The sequence below is a fragment of the Dasypus novemcinctus genome, chromosome 11 (assembly GCF_030445035.2).
Source record: "Dasypus novemcinctus isolate mDasNov1 chromosome 11, mDasNov1.1.hap2, whole genome shotgun sequence".
In the NCBI taxonomy this organism is placed as follows: Eukaryota; Metazoa; Chordata; class Mammalia; order Cingulata; family Dasypodidae; genus Dasypus; species Dasypus novemcinctus.
In genome coordinates this window covers 22,516,973-22,544,771 of record NC_080683.1, presented here as the reverse complement: position 1 = coordinate 22,544,771, position 27,799 = coordinate 22,516,973, and the positions used below count along the sequence as shown (strand labels likewise).

At 38.2% G+C, this 27,799-nt stretch overlaps 1 protein-coding gene and 1 long non-coding RNA gene across 5 annotated transcripts in view; one reads left to right on the top strand and one right to left on the bottom strand.

Annotated features, from left to right (window-relative positions):
• The window catches only part of LOC139439987 (uncharacterized), a 388,427-nt gene that overhangs the window by 259,316 nt on the left and 101,312 nt on the right, over positions 1–27,799 (bottom strand). The gene's annotated exons all lie outside the window — the stretch shown is intronic.
• On the top strand, positions 200–27,146 carry CRISP1 (cysteine rich secretory protein 1). The gene is made up of 7 exons (XM_071218700.1): positions 200–205; positions 2,964–3,092; positions 16,103–16,193; positions 18,655–18,797; positions 23,140–23,237; positions 25,147–25,235; positions 27,019–27,146. The coding sequence occupies exons 1-7, from the start codon at positions 200–202 to the stop codon at positions 27,144–27,146; spliced, it is 684 nt and encodes a 227-aa protein (XP_071074801.1).

Sequence of the window (27,799 nt, the reverse complement as noted above, 5' to 3'; positions counted from 1 at the left end):
GTTGGATGGGAAAGTGGGGTAATAGAGAATTTTTGGTTTTGGTTTTGGTTTTATTTTTTACGATATGAGCAACTTGAACACAAATAAATGATTAAATGCCATTGGGAAGGGCCAAAAAGAGAGAGCAGTTGAAGATAAACAAAATGGAAAAAAAAAAGAATGTGATTTTCAGGGAAGTTGGAAGATAATAGAGTAAGTAATGCAGGTAAAGTGGTAAAGCAATGAGCCTTAAAAGGAATGCCCAGTTCTCTAATATCACAGAAGGGAAGAAGGAAAGAATAGTGATAGACACAGATTGTTCAAGAAAAGTTAAGACAGTTGCCATCTGATACCTCCTTTTTACTCAGGAAAGCAGGAAATTTCATGATCTATTGAGGAAACATAGATGGGAGTGGGAGAGGGCAAACAAGTTCTGTAATATGGAGAAAGTGAGAATAAGTTAACAAGATAAATGAGTAGAATTGATGAGCCAAATAGGGGCCCAATTGATATGTCATCCTAATTTTGGAAGATGTCCATATTTGTCCCTTTGTGATTTCTGGCAATTCTCAGGTGGCTTAGTGTGGACAGGGGATTTGTTGGTCCCATCTAAAGTTTGGGTGTTCCTAGATAAGGTGTTTCTAGATGGGGTTGGGGCTTACAAAAGACTCAGTGTTTTATCAAGAGAGTTGTTGAGGGAAACGGACTTGGCCCGGTGGTTGGGGTGTCCGTCTACCACATGGGAGGTCCGCGGCTCAAACCCCGGGCCTCCTTGACCTGTGTGGGGCTGGCCCATGTGCAGTGCTGATGCGCGCAAGGAGTGCCCTGCCACGCAGGGGTGTCCCCCACGTAGGGGAGCGCCACGCACAAGGAGTGTGCCCCGTAAGGAGAGCCGCCCAATGCGAAAGAAAGTGCAGCCTGCCCAGGAATGGCGCCACCCACACTTCCCGTGCGGCTGACAACAGAAGCGGACAAAGAAACAAGACGCAGCAAATAGACACAGAGAACAGACAACCGGAGGGGGAGGGGGGAATTAAATAAATAAATAAATCTTTAAAAAAAAGAGAGAGAGAGTTGTTGAAATGGCAGAACATGGGTAAGAAATAAAGCAAAAACAAGAGAAGGAATATAGAAAAGAAACAAGGAACTAGAGGACTAGATTATGTTGCAGAGCAATCAGAGTGTGTGACATTCACAACCTGGAAGAAAAGAAGATCTTGGTCAGGCAGGGACATGCTTGACTTAGTGATTTTGGAAGTACAGTATTTGGGGCTGATTACAAGTTTCAGGATGTGATTACTTGAATGGAAAGCTAAAAAAGATGAAGTACTAAAAGAAGACAAGTTTAAGCACCTGAGATATGAGAACGTTGGAGTCATCCATGTGAGTGTTAAAGTTTCTCAAGTTGACTGCAGAAATTGTGGTGAACAGAATGAATTTATTTCAGGAGAGCCATTTTCTATGAATGAAAGAAAGTGATGTTGCGAGAGAAGGTGATAGAGTTAAATGTTCTGAGATTCAATTTGAAATGGCAAGGGGTCTCCAACTAGTCTAGACCAGAGCTACCTACAGTCTGAGAAGGAAATGTCATTATATGTGTATACAACAGAGAAAATGATATCCACAGTGGACAATCACTTGAGGGGTCTCCTGGATTCAATATCTATGCCCTTATCCCATAACCTAAAACTATCCATATAAAATATGTGATGATAACAACTTCTATATTTGAGCCAATATGCTAAGGAATCCTATTCATTTAGAAACTGTGCTGAAAGGTTGAGAAAGTTGTGGCAGTTGAAAAAGGAATAAATACCACTCAGATTATACTGTATTTGCCACAAAAGTATGTGCCACATTTTTAAAGTATTGTAGTATATGTGGTATCTTACATATTCTAGCACACTCATGCACATACACACACAAGGAAGCTACTCCTTATAGAAGTTAATGAATAGGGCAAAGATGTAGATTCTGAGCTGATGACACTCTGGAAGCTTTGTTCTCAAAAGTGAATTGCTTAGTTTGGCTTCTGTGGTGGTTTGAAGTTGTATATACACCCAGAAAAACATGTTCTGAAATTTAATCCATTCCTGTAGGTGTGAACCCATTGTAAGTAGGAGTTTTTATGAGACTACTTCAGTTTAGGTGTGACCCACCTCATTCAAGATGGATCTTAATCCTATTGCTGGAGTCCTTTATAAGAAATTGAAATTCAGACAGAGAATAAAAAGAAAGTCACAGTGGTAGCTGTCAGAAGTTGAAATTACAACAGAGCCTGGGGGAGGAGAAGAGAACAAGAGACACCACAATGTTCCTTGCATATTACAAAGTAAGAACCAAAAATCACCACTTGACAGCTCCAAAATACCAGTCTTCTAGGAGAAAGCATCACTTTGGTGATGCCTTAATTTGAACATTTTCCCAGCCTCAAAACCATAAGTGAATAAATTCCTATTGTTTATGCCAAACCATATCATGATATTTGCTTGAGCAGCCTAGGAAACTATAACAGCTTCTTCCAGACACATACCTTTAGACAGAGGATACATGAGCAAGTGATTTATTTGGAAGGGTAAGGAAACACTTGGAGTGGAGCAGGGAATAAACCAAGGAAGGGAAATCAGCCAATAAAAGTACAATATCAAGACATCTCCTTCTGTAGTTGGTATTTCCCAATAATGGATGCTTCAAAAGGGCCAAAAGTACAAATCATAAATTAGAAAATCTTAATCACAAATATCCAGTGTACTATTATATAATTAGTGTTACAATGCCAGGCTGATATTCAGAAATTCTCAAAACCTGCACTGGAGAAAAGGAAACTAATATAGTGAGGTAACATCAATGCAAAGATACTGCATATGAATACTTATTCTTTTTAAACTACAAAAGTATATTATCTATAGGTCCACAAATAATATGTTTTACATGATGAATTCTGTTTAAAGGAAATAAGACTAATGAGTAACTTCTCATAACAGGCACAGCTAAACAGAATCTCATATGAGGCACTCTTCACTGAATCAGCAAAAGTCCAAGAAGAAATCGTTTCTGCCCATAATAGCTTCAGGAGAAAAGTAATTCCACAAGCCAGCAACATGCTGAAGATGGTAAGATTAATTAAACAAGAGCTACAGTGATGGTGGCAATAGTAATAATGCCTTTAACTGAGTTCTTTTTAAATTCTAAGCACTCTCAATAGACTAACTTGCTTGGTCTTCACAAACAAATCCATGGTATAGAAGAAGAAGAAACTGAGGCACAGAGATGGTAAGAAACTTTTTACAAGACCATACAGTTAATGACAGAGCCAAATTCTGACACAGGTAGTCCAGCTTCCTTTTTTTTTTTTTTTTTTGGTAAGAAAACAGGAAAACTAGAAATGAGATAAGTTCACAATTCTAGATATAGGTTGATGGCATGCTACAGGGTGAGGCATGTTAGCTTCATTAGATATGGGTTGCGGGCATGCTACAGGGTGAGGCATGTTAGCTTCATTCTTTTTTTTTTTTTAAAGATTTATTTATTTATTTATTTCTCTCCCCTCCCCCTCTCCCCACCCCGGTTGTCTGTTCCCTGTGTCTATTTGCTGCGTCTTCTTTGTCCGCTTCTGTTGTTGTCAGCGGCACGGGAATCTGTGTTTCTTTTTGTTGTGTCATCTTGTTGTGTCAGCTCTCCATGTATGCAGCACCATTCCTGGGCAGGCTGAACTTTCTTTCGCACTGGGTGGCTCTCCTTACAGGGCGCACTCCTTGCACGTGGGGCTCCCCTATGCCGGGGACACCCCTGCATGGCAGGGCACTCCTTGCGCACATCAGCACTCGCATAGGCCAGCACCACATGGGTCAAGGAGGCCCAGGGTTTGAACCACAGACCTTCCATGTGGTAGACAGACGCCCTAACCACTGGGCCAAGTCTGCCACCTAGCTTTATTCTTAAGGTGCCCTATGGCAGTGCTTCTCAAACTTTAGTGTGTTTAACAATCACCTGGAAAACTTCATAAAGCACAAGTTCCTCGTTCCTACCCTCAGAGATCATGATTCAGAAGGCTTAGAATGGAGCCCAAGGGTTTTCATTTCTAATAACTTCCCAGATGATGCTGATGCTGTTCCGCAATATAGCACACTTTGATTAGTAAACCATGTAATACACTTCATAGCTGCCTTCATTGGGCAGTAGTCCAGATGCTAAGACACTGCTCTGATTCTAAGCAAGGTATGTTATCAGGTAAACAAACATTGGCAGATCTATCTCTCCCAGTTCCCTTACATCTCATAAAAGGAGAAAGAAATTGTCTTTCTGCTGGAACCCTGATGTGCGAGCAAACTAGGTGCTATGCCACAAAACATATTTATTTAAGTCCCAATCTTAACAGACTTATCAGCCTCAGATTTATCATCTCACAGCAGTATCACTCAGGTTTCTGGGCAACTTCACCCTGGTTTCTTAAACTTTGGACTGGTCTAAGGCAGTCAGAGGTAGAAGTAGTGCAGGCCCTGGAGGGAAATTCTAACTCACAACTTTCTCATAAAAGTGAGGTAGGACAGGAAGCAGGTGAAGAGAAAAATTATATTGAAATTTTACTAGTTGGTCATCATAGAACCCAAAATATTTGAATAAAAGAATTAAAATCAACAGCTATCATAAGCATTTGTATGTTGTGAATGTTGTTGCTACCATGCAGCTGGTGCTTACTATTGGTAGGCACTCTTCTAATGGGAGAATTCATTTAATTCTCCCAATAATCCTGTGAAGTAGGTGAGACTACCATCTCCATTTTAAGATGATGAAACTGACCCACAAGGAAATTAGGTAGCTGATCCAAAGTTATTAAGTGCTTGAGCCCAGATTCAAATGCAAGGAGGGCAGTTGCAGGGATCCTACTCTTAACCACTTACTCAGGGCACACAGAGACCAAACCCTTTAGTTTTCAGATGAGGAAATAAGTGGACCCAGATGCTAAAGAGGTGACAGAATAAATGGAAAACATGACCTCTGATTACAAAGGCATAATTGGAGAGTTAAGGAGAAAACAAGGAAAACATTAGAAAATAATATAAGCATAGATATATTCAAGTGTTATGGTATGGCTGTATGAAAGATCAACAACATGATAAATTAAGCTTACCAGTAAAACTGAGTAAAATGTCAAAGGAAATATGAGAGATGAGCTGCTCCCTAAACCTTGTTTAGGACATGTATAAAGAGGAATTGATAGAATTAGCAGCAGCAAATTCTAAATTAAGGAACAGTAGGACTAAAGAACCAAACACACATGCCAGGCAGAGATTTTCCAGAAAAGAAAATAAAAATATCTGTTCATAAAGTTAGCACCTGATTAAACAGAACTAATTGTTAAAGCCAGAATGAATAGCTTGGATTTGGTGCAACATCAGTGAATACTTACTTCTTGATCTTAATCATGAATGCATCACACGAAAAAGGAGTCTCTTAGCAATGTTAATAAAAAGTAATGTCCTGGGGGGAAGCCAAGATGGTGGCAGAATAAGGAGCTTCTGGAGTCAGCTCATGATACAGGGCAGTTGGTCGTCACCCAGAGCTACCTAAAGCACCTGTTTGGAGGACCCAGGAGACCAGAGGAGTATCCTGCAACATCCTTGAGAGTGTGGAAGGAGGAGACTGCCCATCTGCACAGAAGATTCATGAGTAGAGCACTCCACAGCACAGAGGTTGGTGCCTGGGGTGCACAAGCCACCTCAAGAGCTATTCTATGGTTGGATTTGGAATCTCCATTTCTCTAAAAAAAAAAAAAAAACCAGGAGGAAAATACAGTGTGGCACAGACTTCAGCTACTGATTAGTGGATTCGGCAGGTTAAAGTAGAATCCTAAGAACAACTAGACTTTGAGCCTGTCCAGGTCAGAGGGAAGCTGGTGTCCACCATTTTGACTCTACTCCAGGCACAAGGAGAAGCAGTGCTGACAGAAAATCATAGTGTTTGTAAGGACCGGCTTCTTTCCACCGAGGTTGGATTGCAGGTCTAGCTTAAACCACAGTCTCACCTCCTGCAGGGAGGAAGCTGGAAGGACTTGCACCACCTCTCTGGGAAGCTGCAAGCCATGCCACAGAGGTTGGTGCCCATCCTACTCTAGGGGTACAAGCTGCTCAGGAGCTATTCCATGGCTGAAGTTAGAAGTTCCATTTCCCATAAACAGTGGAGGAACAGACAGTTGTCCACTGACCTCAGATATTAATTAGTGGACTTGGCTGGCTAAAGTATAATCCTAGAGAGAGCTAGGGTATGTGCCTGTCTAAGAAAGAAAGAGTCTGGTAGCTGCCATTTTGACTCTGCCCCTGGCATGAGGGGAAGCCTGGCTGACTGAAATCCAGTGAATTTAGAGATGGGCTTCTTTCCACCAAGATCTAACTGCAGCCCCAGCCTAGGCTCCAACACCACCTCCAGCAGAGAGGTAGCTGGTGGGACCAGGGTCTCCAAGCAACTGCAAGTACTCTCAGCTGGCACAGGCTAAATAGTTGGACACCTGTGGCTGCATCCCTGCACCCCAGGAGAATAAGAGAGAAGCTGGGTATCCTTGGCCTTTCAGGCAATGGCAGAAGTTTTCAGCCCACACAAACAGGTTTGTTGAGTACTTTTGAGCTAATCTCCACCTCTGTCCCCCCATAGGATAGGAGGGGGCTGGTGTTCCCTCAACCTCTCAGAGCAACTTCAGGAAGTTTTGGCCTGCACAAGCCTGACCATTGGGTACCTGTGGCTCCATCTCCATCCCCAATAGATTAAGAAATGGACTGTGTTTGCCCAGCCTCTTGGGGTAACTGCAGGTGCTTTTGGCCCACACAGCCTGGATTGATGGGTACTTGTGGACTCACCCTCACCCCCCAATAGGAAAGAAGGGGCTGGTGTTTCCACAGCCTCTCCAGGCAATGGCAGGTATTCCCAGCCTAAAGGGACTGACCTGTGGCATGCCCATAGAACCACCCCCACCACCCAATATAATAGGAGAGGATTGGTGCTTCCTCAGCCTCTCCAGGCAATAGCAGGTATTTTTGGCCTACAGGACTGAAGTTTTGAGCATTGGTGTTTCCATTCCCACCCCCTAAAGGGCAGAAGGGACAGTACTCCCTTAGACTCTCAGGGCAACTGCAGGCATATTTGACCCACAGAGATTAGATTGTTGAGCACTCCAGAGAGTCCATTCCCACTCCTGGCAGGGATAGGGTCTGGTGCTACATCAGTTTACTGAAGCAGCTGTGGTCATTTTGGACCCACACAGCATAGATTGCTGACCACAGCTATAGCTTGATTCCTGCCTAAGGTAGGGGAGGAAGGAGTATGAAACTTCATCAGTGTCTCTGGGCAACTACAGAAAGTCTTATTGTGCCCAATTTGGATTATTATACACACCTGCAGCTCAGTCCCTACTCCTAACAGAGGAGAAAGGTGGGAGAAGCTTCATCAATTCCTGGGGCAATGTGGGCAGCTTCAGCCTCCATAGCTTACAACAGCAACTACATCCTTGGCTCCTACTGCACAACCAGCAAGGGAGAAAAGACAAGAAATCCCTAAACTAAAGGGAGAAACTGCACCCAGAATAAATACATCTAGCAAGCCAGATGCAGAAAATCAACAAAAAATTACATTCCATACCAAGAAACAGTAAGACATGGCCCAGTTAAAAGAACAAGATAAGCCTGCAGAAGACATAAAGGGCTTGAGACAACTAATCTTAGATGTTCAAACAAATCTCCTTAATAAATTGAATGAAATGACTAAAGGGATTAAGGATATTAACAAGACACTATATGAGCACAAAGAAGAATTTGCAAGCATGCATAGAAGAATAGCAGACCTTATGAGAATGAAAGGTATAAGAAATAAATTAAAAACACACTGGAAGAATATAACAACAGATTGGAGGAAGCAGAAGAAAGGAACAGTGAACTCAAAGACATGGCCTCTGAAAGTAAAACATGCAAAAGAACAGATGAAGAAAAGAATGGAAAAAATTGAACAGGGTCTCAGGGAAGTAAATAACTGCAAGAAATGTGCAAACATATGTGCCATGGGTGTCCCAGAAGGAGAAGAGAAGGAAAGGTGGCAGAAGGAATATTTGAAGAAATAATGGTGGAAATTTTCCCAACTCTAGTGAAGGTCATAGATATCCATGTCCAAAAAGCACAACCTACTCCTATCTGAATAAATCCAAATAGACCAACTCTAAGACACATACTAATCAAAATGTCAAATGCCAAAGACAAAGAGAGTATTCTGAGAGCAGCAAGAGAAAGGCAATGCATAACATATAAGGGGTACCCAATAAGATTAATTGTGGATTTCTCATCAAAAACCATGGAGACAAGAAGGCAGTAGTATGATATATTTAAGATACTGCAGGAGAAAAACTGCCAGCCAAGAATTTTATGCCCAGGAAGATTATCTTTTAAAAATGAGGGTGAGATTAGAATAGTCACAAAAAAACAGGAACTGAGAGAGTTTATAACAAAAAGACCAGCTTTGCATGAAATACTAAAGGGACTGTTACAGCCTGAAAAGAAAAGACAGTAGAAAGAGGTCTGTAAGAGAGTCTAGAAATGACAACTGTATCAGTAACAGTAACTAAAAGTGTCAAAAATAAAATGCAGATAAAATGCAAAGATCAAAATGGATGAAATAAGAACTGCCTTTACAGTAATAACATTGAATGTTAATGGATTAACTCACCAATCAAAAGACACAGATTGGCAGAATGGATAAGAAAATACAAACCATCTATATATTGTCTGCAAGACTCACCTTAGACCCAAGGATACAAATAAATTGAAAGTGAAAGGTTGGAAAAAGATATTCCACACATGCAGTAATCAAAAAAAGCCGGTGAAGCTATACTTATATCATATGATATAGGTTTTAAACACAAAATTTTTGTTAGAGACAAGGAAGAACTTTATATGTTAATAAAAGGGGTGATTCACCAGGAAGAAATAACAATCATAAATATATATGCACCTAACCAGGATGCTCCAAGATACATGAGGCAAACACTGGCAAAACTGAAGGAAAAAAATAGACATCTCTACAATAATAGTTGGAGACTTCAATACATCACTCTCAGCATTGGACAGAAATCTGGGCAGAAAATCAATAAAGAAACAGAGAGCTTGAACAATATGATAAATGGACTAAACCTAATAGACATATACAGAACATTGCACCCCAAACATCAGGCTATATATTCTTTTCAAGTGCTCATGAATCTTTCTCCAGGATAGACCATATGTTGGGTCAAAAAGAAGATCTCAATAAATTCAACAGAATTGAAATTATACAAAGTGCTTTCTCTGATCATAAGGGAATAAAGTTGGAAATCAATAAGTGGCAAAAAAGGGAAAAATTCACATATACATGGAGATTAAACAACACACTCTTAAATATCAGTGGGTCAAAGAGAAATTTCAAGAGAAATCAATAAGTATCTCAAGACAAATGACAATGAGAATACAACATATCAGACCTATGGGATGCCACAAAAGCAGTGTTGAAAGGAAAATTTATAGCCCTGACATTAAAAAAGGAGAAAGAACTAAAATCAATTACCTAACTGCAAAGCTGGAGGAATTAGAAAAAGAGGAGCAAACTAATCCTAAAGCAAGCAGAAGGAAAGAAATAACAGAGATCAGAACAGAAATAAATGAAACTGAGAACAACAAAAAAATAGAGAAAATTTACAAAACCAAAAGTTGGTTCTTCAAGAAGATTTTTAAAAAACTGACAAACCCTTATCTAGACTGACTAAGAAATAAAGAGAGAAGATGCAAATAAATGAAACAAAAAATGAAAAAGGGAACCTTACTACTGACCCCAGAGAAATAAGGGAGATCATAAGAGGATACTATGAGTAACTTTATGATAAAAAACCAGACGATGTAGATGAAATGGAAAAATTCCCAGGAATGTATAAACAACCTACACTAACACTAGAAGAAATAGAGGACCTCAACAAACCAATCACAAGTAAAGAGATTGAAATAGTCATCAAAGAGCAACCCAAAATGAAAAGCCCAGGATGAGAGAGTTTCACAGGTGAGTTCTACCAAGCATTCAAAGAAGAGTTAATACCAATCTTACTCAAGCTCTTCCAAAAAATTGGACAAGAAGGAATACTACCAAACTCATTCTATGAAGCCAATATCACCCTAATGCCAAAGCCAGATAATGATATTATGAAAAAAAGAAAATTACAGACCCATTTCTCTAATGAATACAAATGCAAAAATCCTCAATAAAATACTTGTGAATTGAATCCAACAACACATTAAAAGAATTATCCATCATGATCAAGTGGGTTTTATAGCAGGCAAGCAAGACTGGTCCAACACAAGAAAATCAATCATCATAATACACCACATTAATAAATCAAAGAAGAAAAATTACATGGTCTTATCAATTAATGCAGAAAGGCATTTGACAAAATACAGCATCCTTTCCTGATAAAAATACTACAAAAAAATAGGAATTGAAGGAAACTTTCTCAATATGATAAGGCCATGTATGAAAAACCCACAGCTAACACTGTACTCAATGGTGAAAGACTGGAAGTTTTCCCATTGAGATCAGGGACAAGACAAGAATACCCATTGTCACCACTGTCGTTCAATATAGTGCCAGCAGTTCTAGCTAGAGCTATCAGGCAAGAAAAAGAAATAAAAGGCATCCAAATTGGAGAGGAGGAATTAAAACTTTCACTTTTCACAGATGATATGATTGTATATCCAGAGAGTCCCAAAAAATCTACAACAACACTGCTAGAGCTAATAAATGATTTCAGGAGAATGTCAGGATACAAGAGAATACATAAAAATCAGTGGTGTTTCTATACAGTAATAATGCACAATCTGAGGAGGAAGTCAGGAAAAAATTTCCATTTTAGAAAGCAACTAAAAGAATCAAATAGTTAGGAATAAAATTAACCGAGGATGCAAAGCACTTGTATTCAGAAAACTATAATGCATCACTAAAAGAAATCAAAAAAGACCTAAATAATTGGAAGAACATTCCATGCTCTTGGATTGGAAGACTAAATATCACTAAGAAATCAATTCTATCCAAACTGAATACAGATTCAATGCAATCCCAATAAAAAATCTTCTTTAAAAAGCATCTTTTAATCAAATGGAAAACACAATTTTCAAATTTATCTGGAAGGGTAAGAGGCCCCAAAGAGCCAGAAACATCTTAAAAATGAAAAGTGAAGTTAGAAAACTCTCACTTTCAGACTTTAAATCATATTACCTAGTTACAGTGGTAAAAACAGCCTCATATTGGCATAAAGATAGACACATAGACCAATGGAAATGAATTGATGGTTCAGAAACAGACCCTCACATCTATGGCCAAGTGATTTTTGACAAGCCTGTCAAGCCCTCCCAGTTGGGGCAGAACAGTTTATTCAACAAATGGTGTTGGCGGAACAGGATAGCCATAGCCAAAAGAAAGAAAGAAGACCCCTACCTCACACCTTATACAAAAATTAACTCAAAATGGATCAAAGACCTACATATAAAGGGAAGTACAATAAAGCTCCTAGAAGAAAATGTAGGGAAACATTTTCAAGACCTGGTGGTAGGTGGTGGATTCTTAAACCTTACACCAAAGCACGAGCAATGAAAGAAAACAGGGATAAATAGGACCTCCTCAAACTTAAACATTTCTGTGATTCAAAGGACTTCATCAAGAAGATGAAAAGGCAGCACAGTCGATAGACAATAATATTTGGAAACCACTTATCAGATAAGAGTTTGATTTCCATTCTATATAAAGAGATCATACAACTCAACAGTAAAAGAGCAAGCAATCCAATTAAAAAATGGGCAAAAGATTTAAATAGACATTTCTCCAAAGAGGAAATGCAAATGGCCAAAAAGCACATGAAGAAATGTTCTGTATCACTAGCTATTAGGGAAATGCAAATTAAAGCAACAATGAGATATCATCTAACACCACATAGAATGGCCATTATTTTAAAAACCAACAACAGTAAGAGGATGTGGAGAAATAGGAACACTCCTTCACTGTTGGTGGGAGTGTACCATTGTGCAGTCTCTGTGGAATACAGTTTGGTGGTTCCTCAAGAAGCTAAATATAGAACTGCCATCTGACCCAGCAATTTCTATACTAGGAATATATCCAGAAGAACTAAAAACTATGACACAAACAGACATCTGCACACCGATGTTCATAGCGGCGTTATTCATAATTGCCAAAAGATGGAACCAACCCAAATGTCCATCCACCATTGAATGGATAAACAAGATGTGGTACACACATATAATGGGATACTATGCTACAGGAAGAAGAAATGAAATTGGGACACATGTGATAACGTGGATCAGCCTTGATGACATTATACTAAGCAAAGTATGGACAAATATTGCATAGTCTCTGTAGCAGTTTGATATTATTGATGAATTACAAAAAGAAATATTGGATTATGCTTGATATCTGATCTGTTCCTGGGCATGACTGAGTTATGATTAAGGCATTGAGTCCCCTCCCACCAAGGGAAGGGGATTCACAGGTAAAAGACATGGTGAAGAACAGAGTTTACGATTTCTGATGCTGGAGTTTCTCTGTTGGATTTTGATGCTGAAGACCTAGGAAGTAAGCTCACAGAGGAAAGAGAAGCCAGCCCCAGGAAGAAAGGAACCTTGAACCCAGAGGAAAGAAAGCCCCAGGAATGTAGGAACCTAGGAAGCCTGAACTCTCACAGACGTCGGCAGCCAACTTGCTCCAAATAGACTGGTGAGGGAAGTAACTTATGCTTTATGGCCTGGTGTCTGTATGCTCCTACCCAAAATAAATACCCTCTATAATGCCCAGGAGATTTCTGGTATTTTGCATCAGCACCCCTTTGGCTGATTAATACAGTCTCATTAATATGAACTAAATACAAATAATAAACACATGGAATTAAGACCTAGAATATAGGTTATTAGGAGGTAAGAGGAGGGTTGAGAAGAACTACTGATGCTTAATGTATGTAGAAGTTTTAATTAACTTGACTGTAAAAGTGTGGAAATGGATAGGATTGATGTTAACACATTATAGTGAGTAGCACCTGGTTTATAAATGGGATTGTGGCTGAAAACTGTAGTCTGGGGGAGTAAATGTCAATAGAAAGAAAACTAAAGAATAATCAAGGGACTGAATAACAGTGAACCCAGAGGTGGATGAGGATAGTGGTTAAGGGTAAAAATGCAAGAGAGACCTTCTGTGAGCTAGAGCAGATGTACATCACTATTGCAGGGTAATGGGAACATGGAGGAGCATGGGAAAACTACAACTGGTGTTACCTAGAGATTGTGGTTAACACCAATACTATAGTATTCTTGCATCAATGCCAAAGCTGAAGTGTGTTGATGAGGGAGGTGTATGGAAAAAGTGGGCCAAATGTATGCTATGGACCATTAGTGATAATGTCTGATGAAATTATCTCATAATCTGTAACAAATGTTCCACCATGGTGGATGTTGTGTGGGCAATCTACATATGTGTATGATTTTTTTCCCACAACATCTGTAACAAAAATATATATATATATATTTTAAAATAGTGTGGGTTGGGGGGAAAATACACCAAATGTAAATAAGGACTATAGTTGGTAGTAATATTTTGAAGATGCTCTTGCATAGTTTGTAACAAATGTTTCACAGCAATGCAAAGTGTTGATGGAGGGGCGATCTATGAGACCCCTGTATGATGTTATCTATGTTTATTTTGTAAACTCACAGTATTTTACTACACACTTATTGGTTATGCTTGTTCTTGTATGAATGATATACTTCAATAAAAATACGTATATAAAAAGAAAAAAAAAAGTAATGTCCTGGGTAGGTTCCTTGAATTCCAAACTGGGAATAATGAGTATTGCAAGTAGGTTGCCCCAATAAACAGACTGAGATGGAGATTAGCATACAGAGTATGTCTTGAGGAATGATCTCCAGCTTTATGTCTACCTGTGGAGGTAGGAAGAGAAGCAGAATAGGGCACAGAATCCCGGGGAAGCTATATGGCTGCAATGGTCCTGAATATATCCACGTTGAAGAAAAGTGGTCTGGCATATATACTTCCCACATCTACCAGCTCCTGGGTAGGGACTTCTCTGGGGAAGGAAGTATGCCCATGGATGGGGCAATTCTTGAGAGGGCAGACAGGAAGCGCTGTCTGGGGGCAGGGCTCTCAGTTGCTGGGGATATAAGTCTATCACTCCAGACAGGGACCTGGGTAGTGCATTACAGGATCTACTATAAGGAGCTAGCCATGATTTCACCAGATAAATTCCAATCCTTTCTAAGAATTTAGTAACTGGTCATACTAGGCAAGTTTTATTTACCAAGGAGTGCAATGATATTCCCACTGCAGGAATATACTGAGCCCAACAGGATGTGTTCTGTCAGTATTTCGGTTAGACTTAATTAGGGCTAAAATGCATTTTTAGGGCATGAATCAATCAGAAACTGTGAAAACATCTTTTTACTCCATGCCAAGCTAATGAGTTATTTTGGAATTGGAATGCTTCTGCTTATAAATGACAGATTCATCTCATGCTTAGTAAATGCATCAATGTGAAGGGTAATTTGGGGAAACTACCATAAGATGGCAGCATAGACATATACTGTAATAGTTAAATTTCTTTTGCACCACAAATACTGAAAATCTAGGGATGTCATCTAAAAAGTATGTTCTTCTGAAGTTCTACGGCAGTCTATACAGCTGCCCACAAGAAGTGATTTATATAAAAGCCTGTGGAACAAAAAAATTCCACAACTGTTGCTGGTAATGTGTTATATGCAGATACAGTGGCAGTCCTTTCAGTGGATTTAGAGAATGAGAGAACGAGATTAGGGAAATTATTTGTCACACAGTCCCCTATCTTCTGATAAAGAAGTTCTTCCTTTGACCTTAGTTAGAGAATAACTATTGTTTAGATGTGCCTGATAAAAAAGTTTCAACTCAGCACAACTGACACACATTGAAAGTTAAGTATACATACTCTGGAGCCAGACCAACTGGTTTCAAATTATGTTTTTGCCACTTATTGGTGTGTGATCTTGAAAAATTGTTCAATATCTTTGTGCCTCAGTTTCTCATTTGCAAATTGGGATAATAGTAGTGTCTATTTTGTAGTGCTGCTGTGAGGATAAACTGAGGGAAATTATATACAGAATTAGTAACAGATACTGGTATGTGGTTACGTGGTACTCACTATTATTTTTTTATCCACAATTTTAAATTGAGAAGCTAATATTGTACTTGCCTCTAATCATAGATAGCACTTATTTATTGACCATATAGTAAGATTTAATATATAGTAGTGATATGGCATGGATTATCATGGTAAAATTTTTAATGAACTTTTGGGTGTGAAGTATAGGTCCCACCTGATAATAAACGACCGGGATGGATTTTTAACTGTGGTCTGTTTCATTCAAACCATTTTTTTTAAAACTCTATTACATCTAAGAGAAACTATATCTGAACCTCATTATCAAATTCTGATTTTGTGAATTCAAGGGCTAATACATTAAATTGGAATATTTGTCTTCCTCTTCCATACAGAATATTTAAAATTAATATCACTATTTAAATGTTCAGTTTACACAAATGAGGATTGCGCTTGCCTTGGAGTTTTTTTTTTTTTAGATTTATTTATTTATTTAATTCCCCCCTCCCCCGGTTGTCTGTTCTCTGTGTCTATTTGCTGCTTCTTGTTTCTTTGTCTGCTTCTGTTGTCATCAGTGGCACAGGAAGTGTGGGTTGCGTCATTACTGGGCAGGCTGCACTTTCTTTCGTGCTGGGTGGCTCTCCTTACAGGGCGCACTCCTTGCGCGTGGGGCTCCCCTACGCGGGGGACACCCCTGCATGGCAGGGCACTCCTCGAGCGCATCAGCACTGCGCATGGGCCAGCTCCACACGGGTCAAGGAGGCCTGGGGTTTGAACCACGGACCTCCCATGTGGTAGACGGACGCCCTAATTGCTGGGCCAAGTCCGTTTCCGCCTTGGAGTTTTGAAAACAATAAACTAGAATCTTAACATGGTAATGTTAATATGACAATGTATTTGACTTTTACTCTTTCACTGTAGAATTGGAGTAAACATGCTGCACTAAATGCCAAAAATTTGGTAAGACAGTGTGATCCAACAGAGAGCAATGCACTCGAGAGACGAATACCAAGTAGGTAACTCACCTTTGTACTCAAATATTCCTAGGGATTAAGTAGCCTGACAAGCGTGAGTTAAGTCATCCAGTCTTGCATTTATCCCACACATTACAGTGACTTGCAGACTGTTCTATTATTATTTCTTCCTTAAATCTGGATATTAAATTTTTCAGGTTCCAGGTTATATCCACCAGAGAGAAAAGTTTCAAAGCTTTCAGTGTTATAGAAGAATTGAGTAATGCACTGAGACTACTGGTAGGGAGTTAGACTGCTAGTTAGTTTCCATTCTATGTATTTATCTAAGCTACCCACAAGCCTTTGAGCACTAATACAGCTAAGAAGTGAGTTCTATGCAAGTCTATGTAGCTGCCCACAAGAAGAATTTTAGGTGCTCAAAAATGAGTCCCTATCATGGAAATACGATGATCGTATACACTAGACGGTTCACTTACAGTTTCCAGAAAAGCCATTAGAACTTTCTAAGCAAGTGACACAAATAACATTTACGAGGCTCTCTAATTTTTATGACAGCATAATAAAAATAACATAACTTCCATATCTACAGATTATTGGGCATCTTAGTCGCAGTCTATATCCTTGTTGAAGATTAATTTTTAGAAGGCAAATTAGATGAAGCAAAGCTGTTTTAGTCATTCTCCAAAACACTTACCAAAAAGAATTCTCCATAATTTGTGCTTTTATATCCCTTGACAAGTTTTTTTTAATATTAAATTTACTGGTTTTATATAAGCAGGATAGGACCTTTCCACTCTATCATTTAGCCACTTGAAATATATGTAACGAGAAAATAGCAGTTAGAGAACGTTGGAAAGCAACATTGAATAGAGGAGTCTAGAGGATTGGGTGTATGTTTTTACAAGCAGCTGTTGGGCAATAGCAGCAAGACACAGCACCACGAACAAGGACAAACTTCCTCAGGTCACAAAATCACTCACAATCACTGAAAAGTAGAGAGAAAATATTGTCAATTTTCCATGAGGTGATCCAATCTTCCTCATTTGTCTGATTTGCCAAATAGTGTAGAAAACCAAATTTTAAAAAGACAAATACAAAAAGAAATAAATTTGAGTGCAATCTAGTAAATATGATTCAATGAAATAAAGTATTTTTAAAAGATCCTTTTTGAAATTAGTTTCTTCAGGTAAATACTGTTCTTTTGGATTCCATTCTGCTTTTCTTTCATCCTGCAGCACCCTTAGCAACTTTGTGTACCATTCCTGGGGCACCTGGAAACTTCAAAGATCCCAGCACTGTATCAACAGGCACAGATTCCAGTAGTTTGAACTATCCATGTAAAATCTCTAATGCAGGGCATTCCTCAGAGTAAGGTTGCTCCCACTGATTCTCCCAGGGAAGCATACCAGTAGTCCCAATTTCCTAGGATTCTCTACAACTTTCTAGATGATTTTAAAGCTCATCACCCTCATTGAGGATTGGCACTGAATGAGACAGAGGGAAAACAATTAGGGCAACAAATAAAGCCTCTGACATTTAGCTTTCTTGCTCTTTCTTTTCTCTCCACAATCCCTTGTATCAGAATGTTCTTACCTTGGACTTTGAACTAAATTAGATTCATCTTCTTCTAAACTCCCTGGCCTTGGTTATTGAAAACTTATATTGCCTACCATTGAGAAGAAACTCTATAACCTGAGTTGGACATGGCTGGTGTTTGATGTACTAAGGACAAGAGATTAATACATTTTAGTCAGTTTTCCTCAACCCCATCAATTTTCTTTGTGTGGATAATTTAGAAAGGAGTGGGTGTTTTGAGAAGAGAGACACAGTACACTGGGAAGACACAGGCAGATATGATTGTTAAGAAAGACTACCCAGATTTGATGTAAAACATTTTGGGGGCAAACCCTGAACTGGAAGACATGACCAGTCTACTGTTAGAACTGGAGATGAGGGGAAAGGATTGGAAGAGGAGTATGGAGTAGTGAAGTTGTGAGTCTGTAAGAGAATTTGGGGGCTCATAGTGATAAATTAGCAATACGGGTCCTGCATACTCCAGGCAGAGGCAGGTCCACTCCTGAATATCATGCTCAATCACGAGCCCACACCACTAAATGGATGGCCCAATAAGCATACACTTATTTCAAGGTCCCTGCAAGATGCATGTTTCTGTATGGGCCCTGTCCAACTCATAGGCTACTCTGATTTTGTTTCACTGTTGTCCATCAACTTGGAAGTGGAAGACACTGAACTGTCAGCTGATCTGATTTCAAAGCTTGCACACCATCTCTTACTGTCAATATCGCACCAAACATGAATACTACATGCTAATTCTTTAATAAGAAAGAAGATTGCCAGCAGGGAAACAACTGAGTTTACCTCCTCAGACTAGAGTGATGAACTGACTAGTGAAGCATTTATACAATAAAAATGGGGCAAAGATCTTTGTACAATATTCCAAAATTTGCAGAGTAATCCAGCCCCTTTTCTTCCTTTCAGATGGCTTTTGTGGAGAAAATTTGCAATGGACGTCTTATCCTATCTCATGGTCAGATGTGATTGGGATCTGGTACAATGAGTCTAAACACTTCGTATATGGAATATGGTTCTTAAAAGATGAAATAACTAGCCATTATACTCAGGTAACCTGTGTGTTAGTGAATATATAAATTGGTTAAGTGACTTATGTGTGTCATAAATGTATGAACAGTTGTAATTTACCACTTTATTGCAAACTTACACTTGAGCCTCTGAATCCCTCTTATACTTTGGAAACCCAAGGAATGTGATTCCTCTAATATATGACAGACAAAATGCTTGACATGTATTGGTTCTCTTCTTTACCCATTTCATTTTTCAGAAGTCACAAAATTATAAAACACCAATCTCATTTGTAAATTCTATCTATAAAATTTTTAAATGACAAAAATAATTCTAAATTTATTAGCACTCTCTCCTTCCCTTTCTCCCTTTCTCCCCCTTACTCTTACTCTCTGATTCTTTTTCTGAATCACCACAGACTCATGGATGGTTGTTGTTTTAATTCAATGTGTCATGTGCATGCTCACATTATACCCTATTTGGCCAGTGAAGCCTTTTCAAGCCAGCTACTATGTCCTTTTGGCCATAATTCCATGAGGTTTTGAGCACTTCTTGGCCTTATACTTGGCAAGATTTTTCACGATCATTTTATATTATTCCTATTTCATACAGAAGCCACTGACTTCTCCAAGGAGTTCTGGTTCTTTTTAGTGGGAAATAACATTTGAAAACCAATGTCTGAGATCTAGGTGCGTTCAGAAACAGAAAAAAGACTGGTGATAGGGAAGGGGGCAGTGGAAAACAATAAATCATAAAGTAGGAGATGAGACCAGAAAGGAGTGTGGAGACTTGTTAGCTATTATAAAAGTTTACAATTTTTTTACTTTATTTATTTCAATTTATCTTCCCCCCACCCCAGTTCTCTCATTGTTCTGCTCAGTTTGCTTGCCTTCTCCAGGAGGCACCAGGAACCCAACCCTGGGCCTCCCACATGGGAAGTGAGTGCCCAAGGGCCTGAGCCACAACCGGTCTCCACTGGCTGCAGCTTCTGCTGGCTTGTAGCATCTGCTCGTTTTAGGTGTCTGCTTGTTGTGGCAGGATGCGGGGTCTAGCACATTGAGGCTGGGTGCGGTGTCTAGCTTGTTGCAGGGGGTGTGGGCATCTAGCTCATTGCTGGGGGGCAGGTGTCTGCTCATCTTCTTTAGGAGGCACTGGGACCGGAACCCAGACCCTCCTATGTGGAAGGCAAGCACCCAACTAGTTGAGCCACAGCTGCTTTCCTCCATTGTATTTTAAACATAGTGGAAAGTTACTGGATAGTTAAGCAGGAAAGTGATATGATCTGATTCATGTTTTTTAAAAGCACCGGGCTGCAGTGTGGAACATGGGTTAAATCCATGGCTTATATTCCACTAAACTATAAACTAACAAAATTCATCCCAGAAGAGAGAGATTTAAATACAACATGTGAAAAAACTTAAAAAGTTGTAAAACTATTATCTCCAAAGCTGCAAACTCAGATTTGTCCATTGACATATTTTACAAAATCTGAAATAATGCCTATTTAAAATAAATCCTACTCAACATTGACTTTCTTTTCAGGTCTTTCTGAAGCATGTGCACAGTCCTATTTGTGTGTGCAGCCTTCTAAATCCCAGAAATAGAATCCTTCAGAATTTTCAAGGCCCCCCCCCCACCGCCATCATAGACATCTTGTTCCAGATCTCCCTTTTAAGTATTTATCAGGCTCTTGTCTGCTCCAAATGGTATAGAAGCCCCAGGCATTTGCAATGTTAAGCAATTGCTACTGACTATTTTCAACAAATACTTCCACTACAGAGCAAGCAGTGAGTGAGGTCAAATGGCGACAAAATTCTGTACGTGGGGTTTTTCCAAGGAAAGCTGAGACAGCTGGAAATGAAACTTATTGAGATGCTCCAAACCTATTCTACACCGTGGTGGCTGTAATGTTGCTTGTTTTCACAGACAATATAGTTGTGAGGCTGCTGGTTTTCAAGACCACTGAGGAGCTGGAGAGATGGATGAGAGTAGTCACTTACAATGGCACAAATGGTGCTGTTCTTATTGTCGTTCAGCAGTTTTTCCTGAATAAATGCTTCTCATTGTTACAAGCCTTTGGTATTATACACAGTTCTGAAAAAGTTGATGTTGACAAATTTTCCAATGTTTTGCTTTTATGTTGAATTTACAGAGATCCTCAATCTGCCTTCCCAGAAGTCCTGCCTCACCACTATTTGTTTACATGGCTGTTTCCCACACTAAACGGCAAACCCTTGGATGGCTGGATTAATGCTGATTTTAGAAGCTGACAAAGATAAAACATTTAAAAGCATAGACTCATAGAACATATAAGCCACTCAGCATTGGGCTATCTATTCATACAATCTACCTTATCAAAATATCAGAGGGAAAAATAAAATGATCATTTGGTAAGCTAAAATCCTGACACATTTGTGGTTTCAATTCCTACCTCCTAATTCTTTAAAAATTATCTAGACCCATTATTTCTGAATAACAGCAGTGGCCCCACCACTGTGAGGTAATAACTGAAGTCCATCATCTTCAAATAACCTTGATTCATCTCCTTCAAACCCACTCAAGCCCATGTAGAAAATAAAACACTTTAACACTTCTCATAAAAAGAATTTATTTTCTTGCATCTTTTTCTAACATAAATGAAGAAACAAAAATCAAAGAAATTTGCCTTCATATACTTAAATTTTTAAACAATAGAAAATATCAACCTCTCCAATCATCTGTGCCCTGTGTAAATATGTTAATATGTAGACAGAACAATTTCATGAAACAGAATATTTTTTTCCTGAAATTATTTTTGGGTCTAAAGACTCAATGAAAAATTAGCATCTTCATTTTTTTCTTGGATATGAGTTAAAGGAATGAGTAAAGTAATTCAGTGCAATAATCTTACTACCAATTAATACATAGAAAGAACAGGCAAAATAGGAGTTCTGTATATTCTTTGAGAGGTGAGGTCATTGGTCCTCTCCTTGATCTGAGCAAGCTTGTCACAGCTTCAACCAATAGTATATAGCATAAGCAGTGCTGTGTAATTTTTGAGGCTAGTTTACAAAAAGCCATGCAGTTCCTGCCTTGTTTACTGGATAACTCACTTTCGGAGCCTTGAGCTGTCATGTAAGGATTCTGAACCTGATATTACCACAGTGAGAGTGATTCCAAGCCACAAGGAGGGACTACATAGAGATGCTCTGGTCAATAGTCCCAGTTAAGCCCAACCTTTGAGTAATGCCATGCCAGTTCAGGTTCCAAGAAAAATATATGTGTGTGTGTGTGTCTTCTTGAATATTTATCATCAAAATGTTCCTAATTATTTGTTCACTAGATTCTAAGCTCATCAGGGTCTCTTATGGGCAACATGCATTGGGCACAGTAAAGCATTCTGATCAAGAGAAACTTTGGTATAGTCTCCAGCAATAGCTGAGTAACACGAAAACTATCTAGGCTCACGTAGGGGTAAAGAGCTACTTACATCTTATACTAACTTTCACCATCCACTTCTGACAGAGAGGATAGTATATTATGTAGAGACATAAAACAAACTTCTGAGTAACACCCAGCCAGGAAGTAGTCGAGATGGAATTTGGGCCTGGGTCACTTTGCCTTGAAAGTCAAGCTCAGTACTCTACGTGATGCCTGTTCCACAAAGCAACAAGGGAAGTTCTTTCCAGGCTTTGATTGTTATATAACCACCAAGCAGCCTTCTTCATGTTACCTGATTTTCCAAACAGCTTTAACTAAAAGGAGAAAATGAACTAAGGTCAAATAAAATCACTTACGTTTCTTCTTAGTAAGAATTTATAAATAGATTGTCTAGTTTCCATAAGATTGAGTCAAGGAAGGTTGACACAGGGTTTTAATCCTCCCTGAATATGCTGTAAGTATGACCTGAGAAATGAGTGCTATGCACAGACATGTACAGTCCATGGCAAAATTCAAGCCCCTTTTGAACATCGGCATATTCATCACCAAAGGATTATTACCTTTTCTTTTATCTACGCCACCCTATCCCATCCAGCTCTCATATCCCAGAGAAAAAGAATACTGGAATTTTTAAATAAGAATTATGTTCAGATCCTCAACATATTCTCAGAGAAAAATAAGCAAAAGAGAAAATGTTAATCAAGTCACTCTCCTCTGTCATTCTGATTTTCTCAGTCTGATTTCTCCTTGTTCCAGTTGTGATGTGTGTGTATGTGTGTGTGTGCAGTGTGTGTATGTATATCTAGACAAATGGAAAGCTTTCTTTTCCTATGACTTCCTATAAGCCTTGTTAAAAGCAAATCTAAAAGTAAACGTGTTTATTTTTCATTGCGGATAACAATACTGTTTTTGCATGCATTTAGTGAAATAGCAAATCTGTAATAAAGTCATCTATCTTTACAGATTGTTTGGGCCACTTCTTATCTTATTGGGTGTAGTGCTTCGTTATGCTCCAGACAAAGGACAAAATACTATTTCTACATTTGTCACTATTGTCATGAGTACGTATTATACTGTTTGGTTTCTCACAGTTTTTAGAAATATGTTCCTCTAAAGAAACATAAGAAACATGATGTAGTTTTCAAACCTTATTAAAAAATAACTCAAATAAATGTTTTATTTCAGTGAGTCAGATTTTTAGGGTCAAAATGTCATTAATTCAATAAATGGAAGATATAAATATAATTATTAATATTTTTCTTTCTAACGTATTTTTACTAAATAAATCTATATCACATTGCCAGAATGCAAAAATCCACAACTATTTACCAAAAGTTCGCTATCTTCCAATGATCCTCCATTGGTATTAGTTAAAAGGAAACAAACTTGAGCTAGCTTAAGCAAAGAAATAAGGATATTTATTTCATAAATATAGAAGTATTTTTAGAACTCAAGTGGAGACTCACAAAGGCAATAACCTAAAAAAGTCAAGTATTCTTCCCTGTACTTAGTTTTTATTGTCCAAATATTGATGTTTGTCTTCTCTTTAGAAATTAAATTTACATGTTACAGACCTATCTCAGGTCATGTCCCAATTCCTATTAAAAATAATCTATTTGTTTCAGTTAGCATCAGGTGTACTCCCTTGTCCAATCAACTGTGGATATGGACCAAGATCAAATAAGACAAGGGTAACAGTATGAACCTTCCTGGGTGGCTCAATTGATGGTTACTGGAGAAAGCATCAATATGTATGTTTATTTGTTGAGTTAGGCTTAGAGAGAGGCCATAATTGAATAACAAGGAGGTTTTCAGCTCTTAGGCAATAGCTATTACACTATGTTTTCAATCCTACAAGAATAACGTTCATATTTATATGAATCAAAATTGAGGGCTTGACATATTGGTCTGTTTTCTTTTATTATCCACCGCCTATGTACTTGAGAGATTCTTGCCCCCTCTATTTGAGAATGTAGAAGGACTCCCCAGGATGGGAGTTTAATATTTTACTGTTTATTATGTGGGTGTCCACCCACCCTATGACAAGAATCCTGCCCCATATAAACCCTTTCCACACATCCCACCACCACCAACACCCCTGCGCCACTGACCCTCTCCTGACATATTTTCCAAAAGAACATTCCTACGATTGTAGTTTCAACCACAGAATTCACCTGTTCTTTCCTCCAGTCCTCCCCCGAGTTCCATGGATAATCCAACACACACCCCCAATCCTGCTCACCCTCGCACTCCAGCACCGTCAACCCCACTCACATCCCCCACCACCATCACCTCCATCCACTGCCAAACCAGTCCTTTCCACTTTATCATAGGTTCTGCTCAGATTGAGCATCAGCTCACCAGTTTCCACTCCTTTTCTGTCTCCTGGTAACCTATCTTCCCAACTCTATCTCTGTGATGTTTAGTAAGTAAACTTTTAAAAGCTCAGATATCCAAAAGACAAATATTAGATAGAATTTTTTTAACCAGAACATTTACTTTCTTTTAAAAGTGATACTAGGTAAGAATCCGATATTATCCACATATGTTCCTGGATCTGTTAATATTGTAAAGAACCATGCCTACTTTAGTAATGGTTTACCAAGTCCTTCTGGGTACAAATAAAGAATACTCTCCTGTCGTAAATGACTCTAGAGCCCTTCTTCCAGTTCAAACTGGACTACCCAAATGTTCATGACAGAGGGACAAATTAACTGCCTGATAAAATTCTGTGATTTCCAGTTACTTGCTATGCATGCTAAAAGGAGACATTATCATTTTAATTCTCTTACAATAATATCATAATTTTAAGTCTAGAAATCTCACACCCATCTTGAAGGTTATTACTGGTTTCACACAAGTGGATTTGCACAATTTGTTTTAAAATTGGTTGTACACAATAGGAAAATTGTGTATGCATTTTCCAAACATGGATTTTTATTCAACAATTATACTTTTTTCTTCATTAAGGGGAAATGATCCTGACACAATAATTAAACCTTATAAAATGGGACTCCCATGTGAAGACTGTCCAGATGCTTGTGAAGACGGACTTTGTAGTAAGTTGTACAAATTCAGTTTGCTTAAAGTTGATTGTTGATCTGGGAGCTATGTGTCCTTTAAATCAAGCACTTAAGAATATTTTACTTTTCTAAAATGTTCACCCCAATCTTCCCACAGGAAAGGGCAATAATTTTTCTCCTTACTTGTCCCTCTATACCTAGAGTGACCAAAGAAGGCCACTGATTTAATCCATTGCAATGGAAATCAGATGCCTAGGTCTTAAAGTTGGGCTCCTACCCAAAGGTTTAGTTTTGGGTATAATATGTTACTATAAATATAGATTTTTTCTGTTCTATAAAAACTTTCTGAACTTCCTTATTAAGCAGTCTCTAAATTAGGTATTGTGCTTTTAGCTTATGGTATCCTCAGTGTACTGTTCCACCACTCCCCTGCTTACTTGAACATTTATCATGACATGCAATTTCTTACTGAATGATTCATCTTCTTCAATGTTTTTTCTGAAATATCAGAAGATGTTTGCTGACATGCACACTGACCACTTAAAGCCCACACTTTCATTTCTTAAGTAAACCTAAGCTACAGAGAGGTATTAACCAATTACATGATAATTCTCTTAGAATTCCTTTTACTACCAATCCACACAAACATAATTCCTTAATCCCAAGGGATAACTTTATTAAGAAAAATTACATTAAGTCTGTGGAGAAATAACAAACCCAGGAAAAACATACCCTGGGTCCTCCTACTTAGAAACCCAGAAGGCTTATTTTCCTTCACTGACCAGGTATTTGCGTGTTTTGTATAAACAAAACAAACTAATTGTATGTAAACCCATATACAAAATACCCTCACAGTAACCATAAGGCCAATGCTTGCTTGACTAAACAAGTGGACACTATTACTTATCCAAGTTGACCCAGGAAGTTAACCATTATAACAGAGAAAGATGTTATAAAAAATAAAACAAAGGCAAGCATAAAATTTATTAAATTGTTTTAAACTTAATGCCATGATCACAATTTGTAATTGAAAGAGAAGAGATGTAATGTTAAAATTATCAGATGTAATAGTGCATATTCTAAATTCAAGTAAAAATTATATTTGGTTTCATATTTTAAAGATACCATATATTGATTTTGACATTTAGAGAAACTCAGGCTAAAGAATGCTTTTATAAGTTTTTTTATAGTCTTTACTACAATTTAAAGATGGTGGGTATCTAAAAAATCACAGGAGAATTTTGTGTGCACTTCTGCATGTGTATATACATGAGCCAGGTGGAGATATACTGCATTGTTAATTGAGACATCTTTGGTGGATTATATGAGATTTTTACTTATTTTAGATGTAATTTTTCTTCTTTTTTATATTCAGCATATATTACTTTTATAATCCAAAAGAAAGCTTTAACCATTTAATAGTAAAGCATTATATAAATGGATCGCTTACAATGAGTGAATAAAAGTTTCATTGCTTTATTTTACATTGCTTATAGCATTGATATTTTCAAATTGACAGTGTAATTGATAAAAGATGATTCATCTCCATTCTGCTTTGATGCACCCTTCTTTCCCACCAAAAGCAATCCTGACAAAGGAAACCTGTTCTATATCAACTAGAATTTTGTCTTCTTTTGAAAACTTCCCTCATTCCATTCACCACTTTTTTCACTCAGATTTAATAAACTAATGCTAGTTGCATTTAATTAGCTATCACTTTAAAAATTTGTGTATGTGTCTTTAAGAAGATGGTTTCTTTCTTCAATTACTGTGATGTTTTGAGAAAATGTTTTACAACATGAGTATTATTTCATTTCAGCTAACCCTTGTCCCCATGCTGATGAAGTCATTAACTGTAAGGAACGAATAAAAGCCCTTGGATGCAGCCACAAGTCAGTTGAACTACTCTGCAAAGCTAGCTGTCTGTGTACGACTGAGATAAAATAACCCATTAACTCCTATACTGTGCTGTGTAGATAAGGAGATGTCAACTGAACCACATCCTTTAGCTTATTTTGTTCCAGTAGCTGTTACTTGAATTTCATTTGGTTTTAATTTTACCTAAGATCCAAACTTTACTCATCAATAAGGACATCAGTTTACCTACAACTATGCTTCCCTCTTCTGTACTGAAACAGTTTGAACTAACATTGTTTTAATCTTTCTTACTGCTGGCCTCATTTTAAATCATATGATGTACAAGTCTTAAGTTGACATAATTCAACACATAGCACAACTGAGTCCTTACCATAAAACCTATGCTTGAGTGGAATCATAGAGCGTTAAATTAATGCCCCTGCTTTCTCCATGATCCCAAATCCTTCATGCTTGTCTTCTCTGCATAACTAACATCCACTAATAATCCTCCACTTTTTCATTTTATTTCTACTTCAAATTAAATGTTCAATCCATCCACCAAGCAGAGTCCAGTCTCATTATTTGCAATGCAAACATTTCATAATTGGAGGTGTTTTAAATGTATTATATATCATTGTAATTTCTATACATGAGTGTGAAGCAGGAATAAAAAAACAATTGTGCTGCATTAATTTAACCAAATATGTGTTCAGCACTGACTATATACCAGGTCTAATGTATAT

Coding starts and splice junctions, on each gene's coding strand:
- CRISP1 (XM_071218700.1), top strand. Junction 16,194..18,654: donor ACTCGAGAGACGAATACCAA/GTAGGTAACTCA, acceptor TCTTCCTTTCAG/ATGGCTTTTGTGGAGAAAAT. Junction 25,236..27,018: donor TTGTGAAGACGGACTTTGTA/GTAAGTTGTACA, acceptor ATTTCATTTCAG/CTAACCCTTGTCCCCATGCT.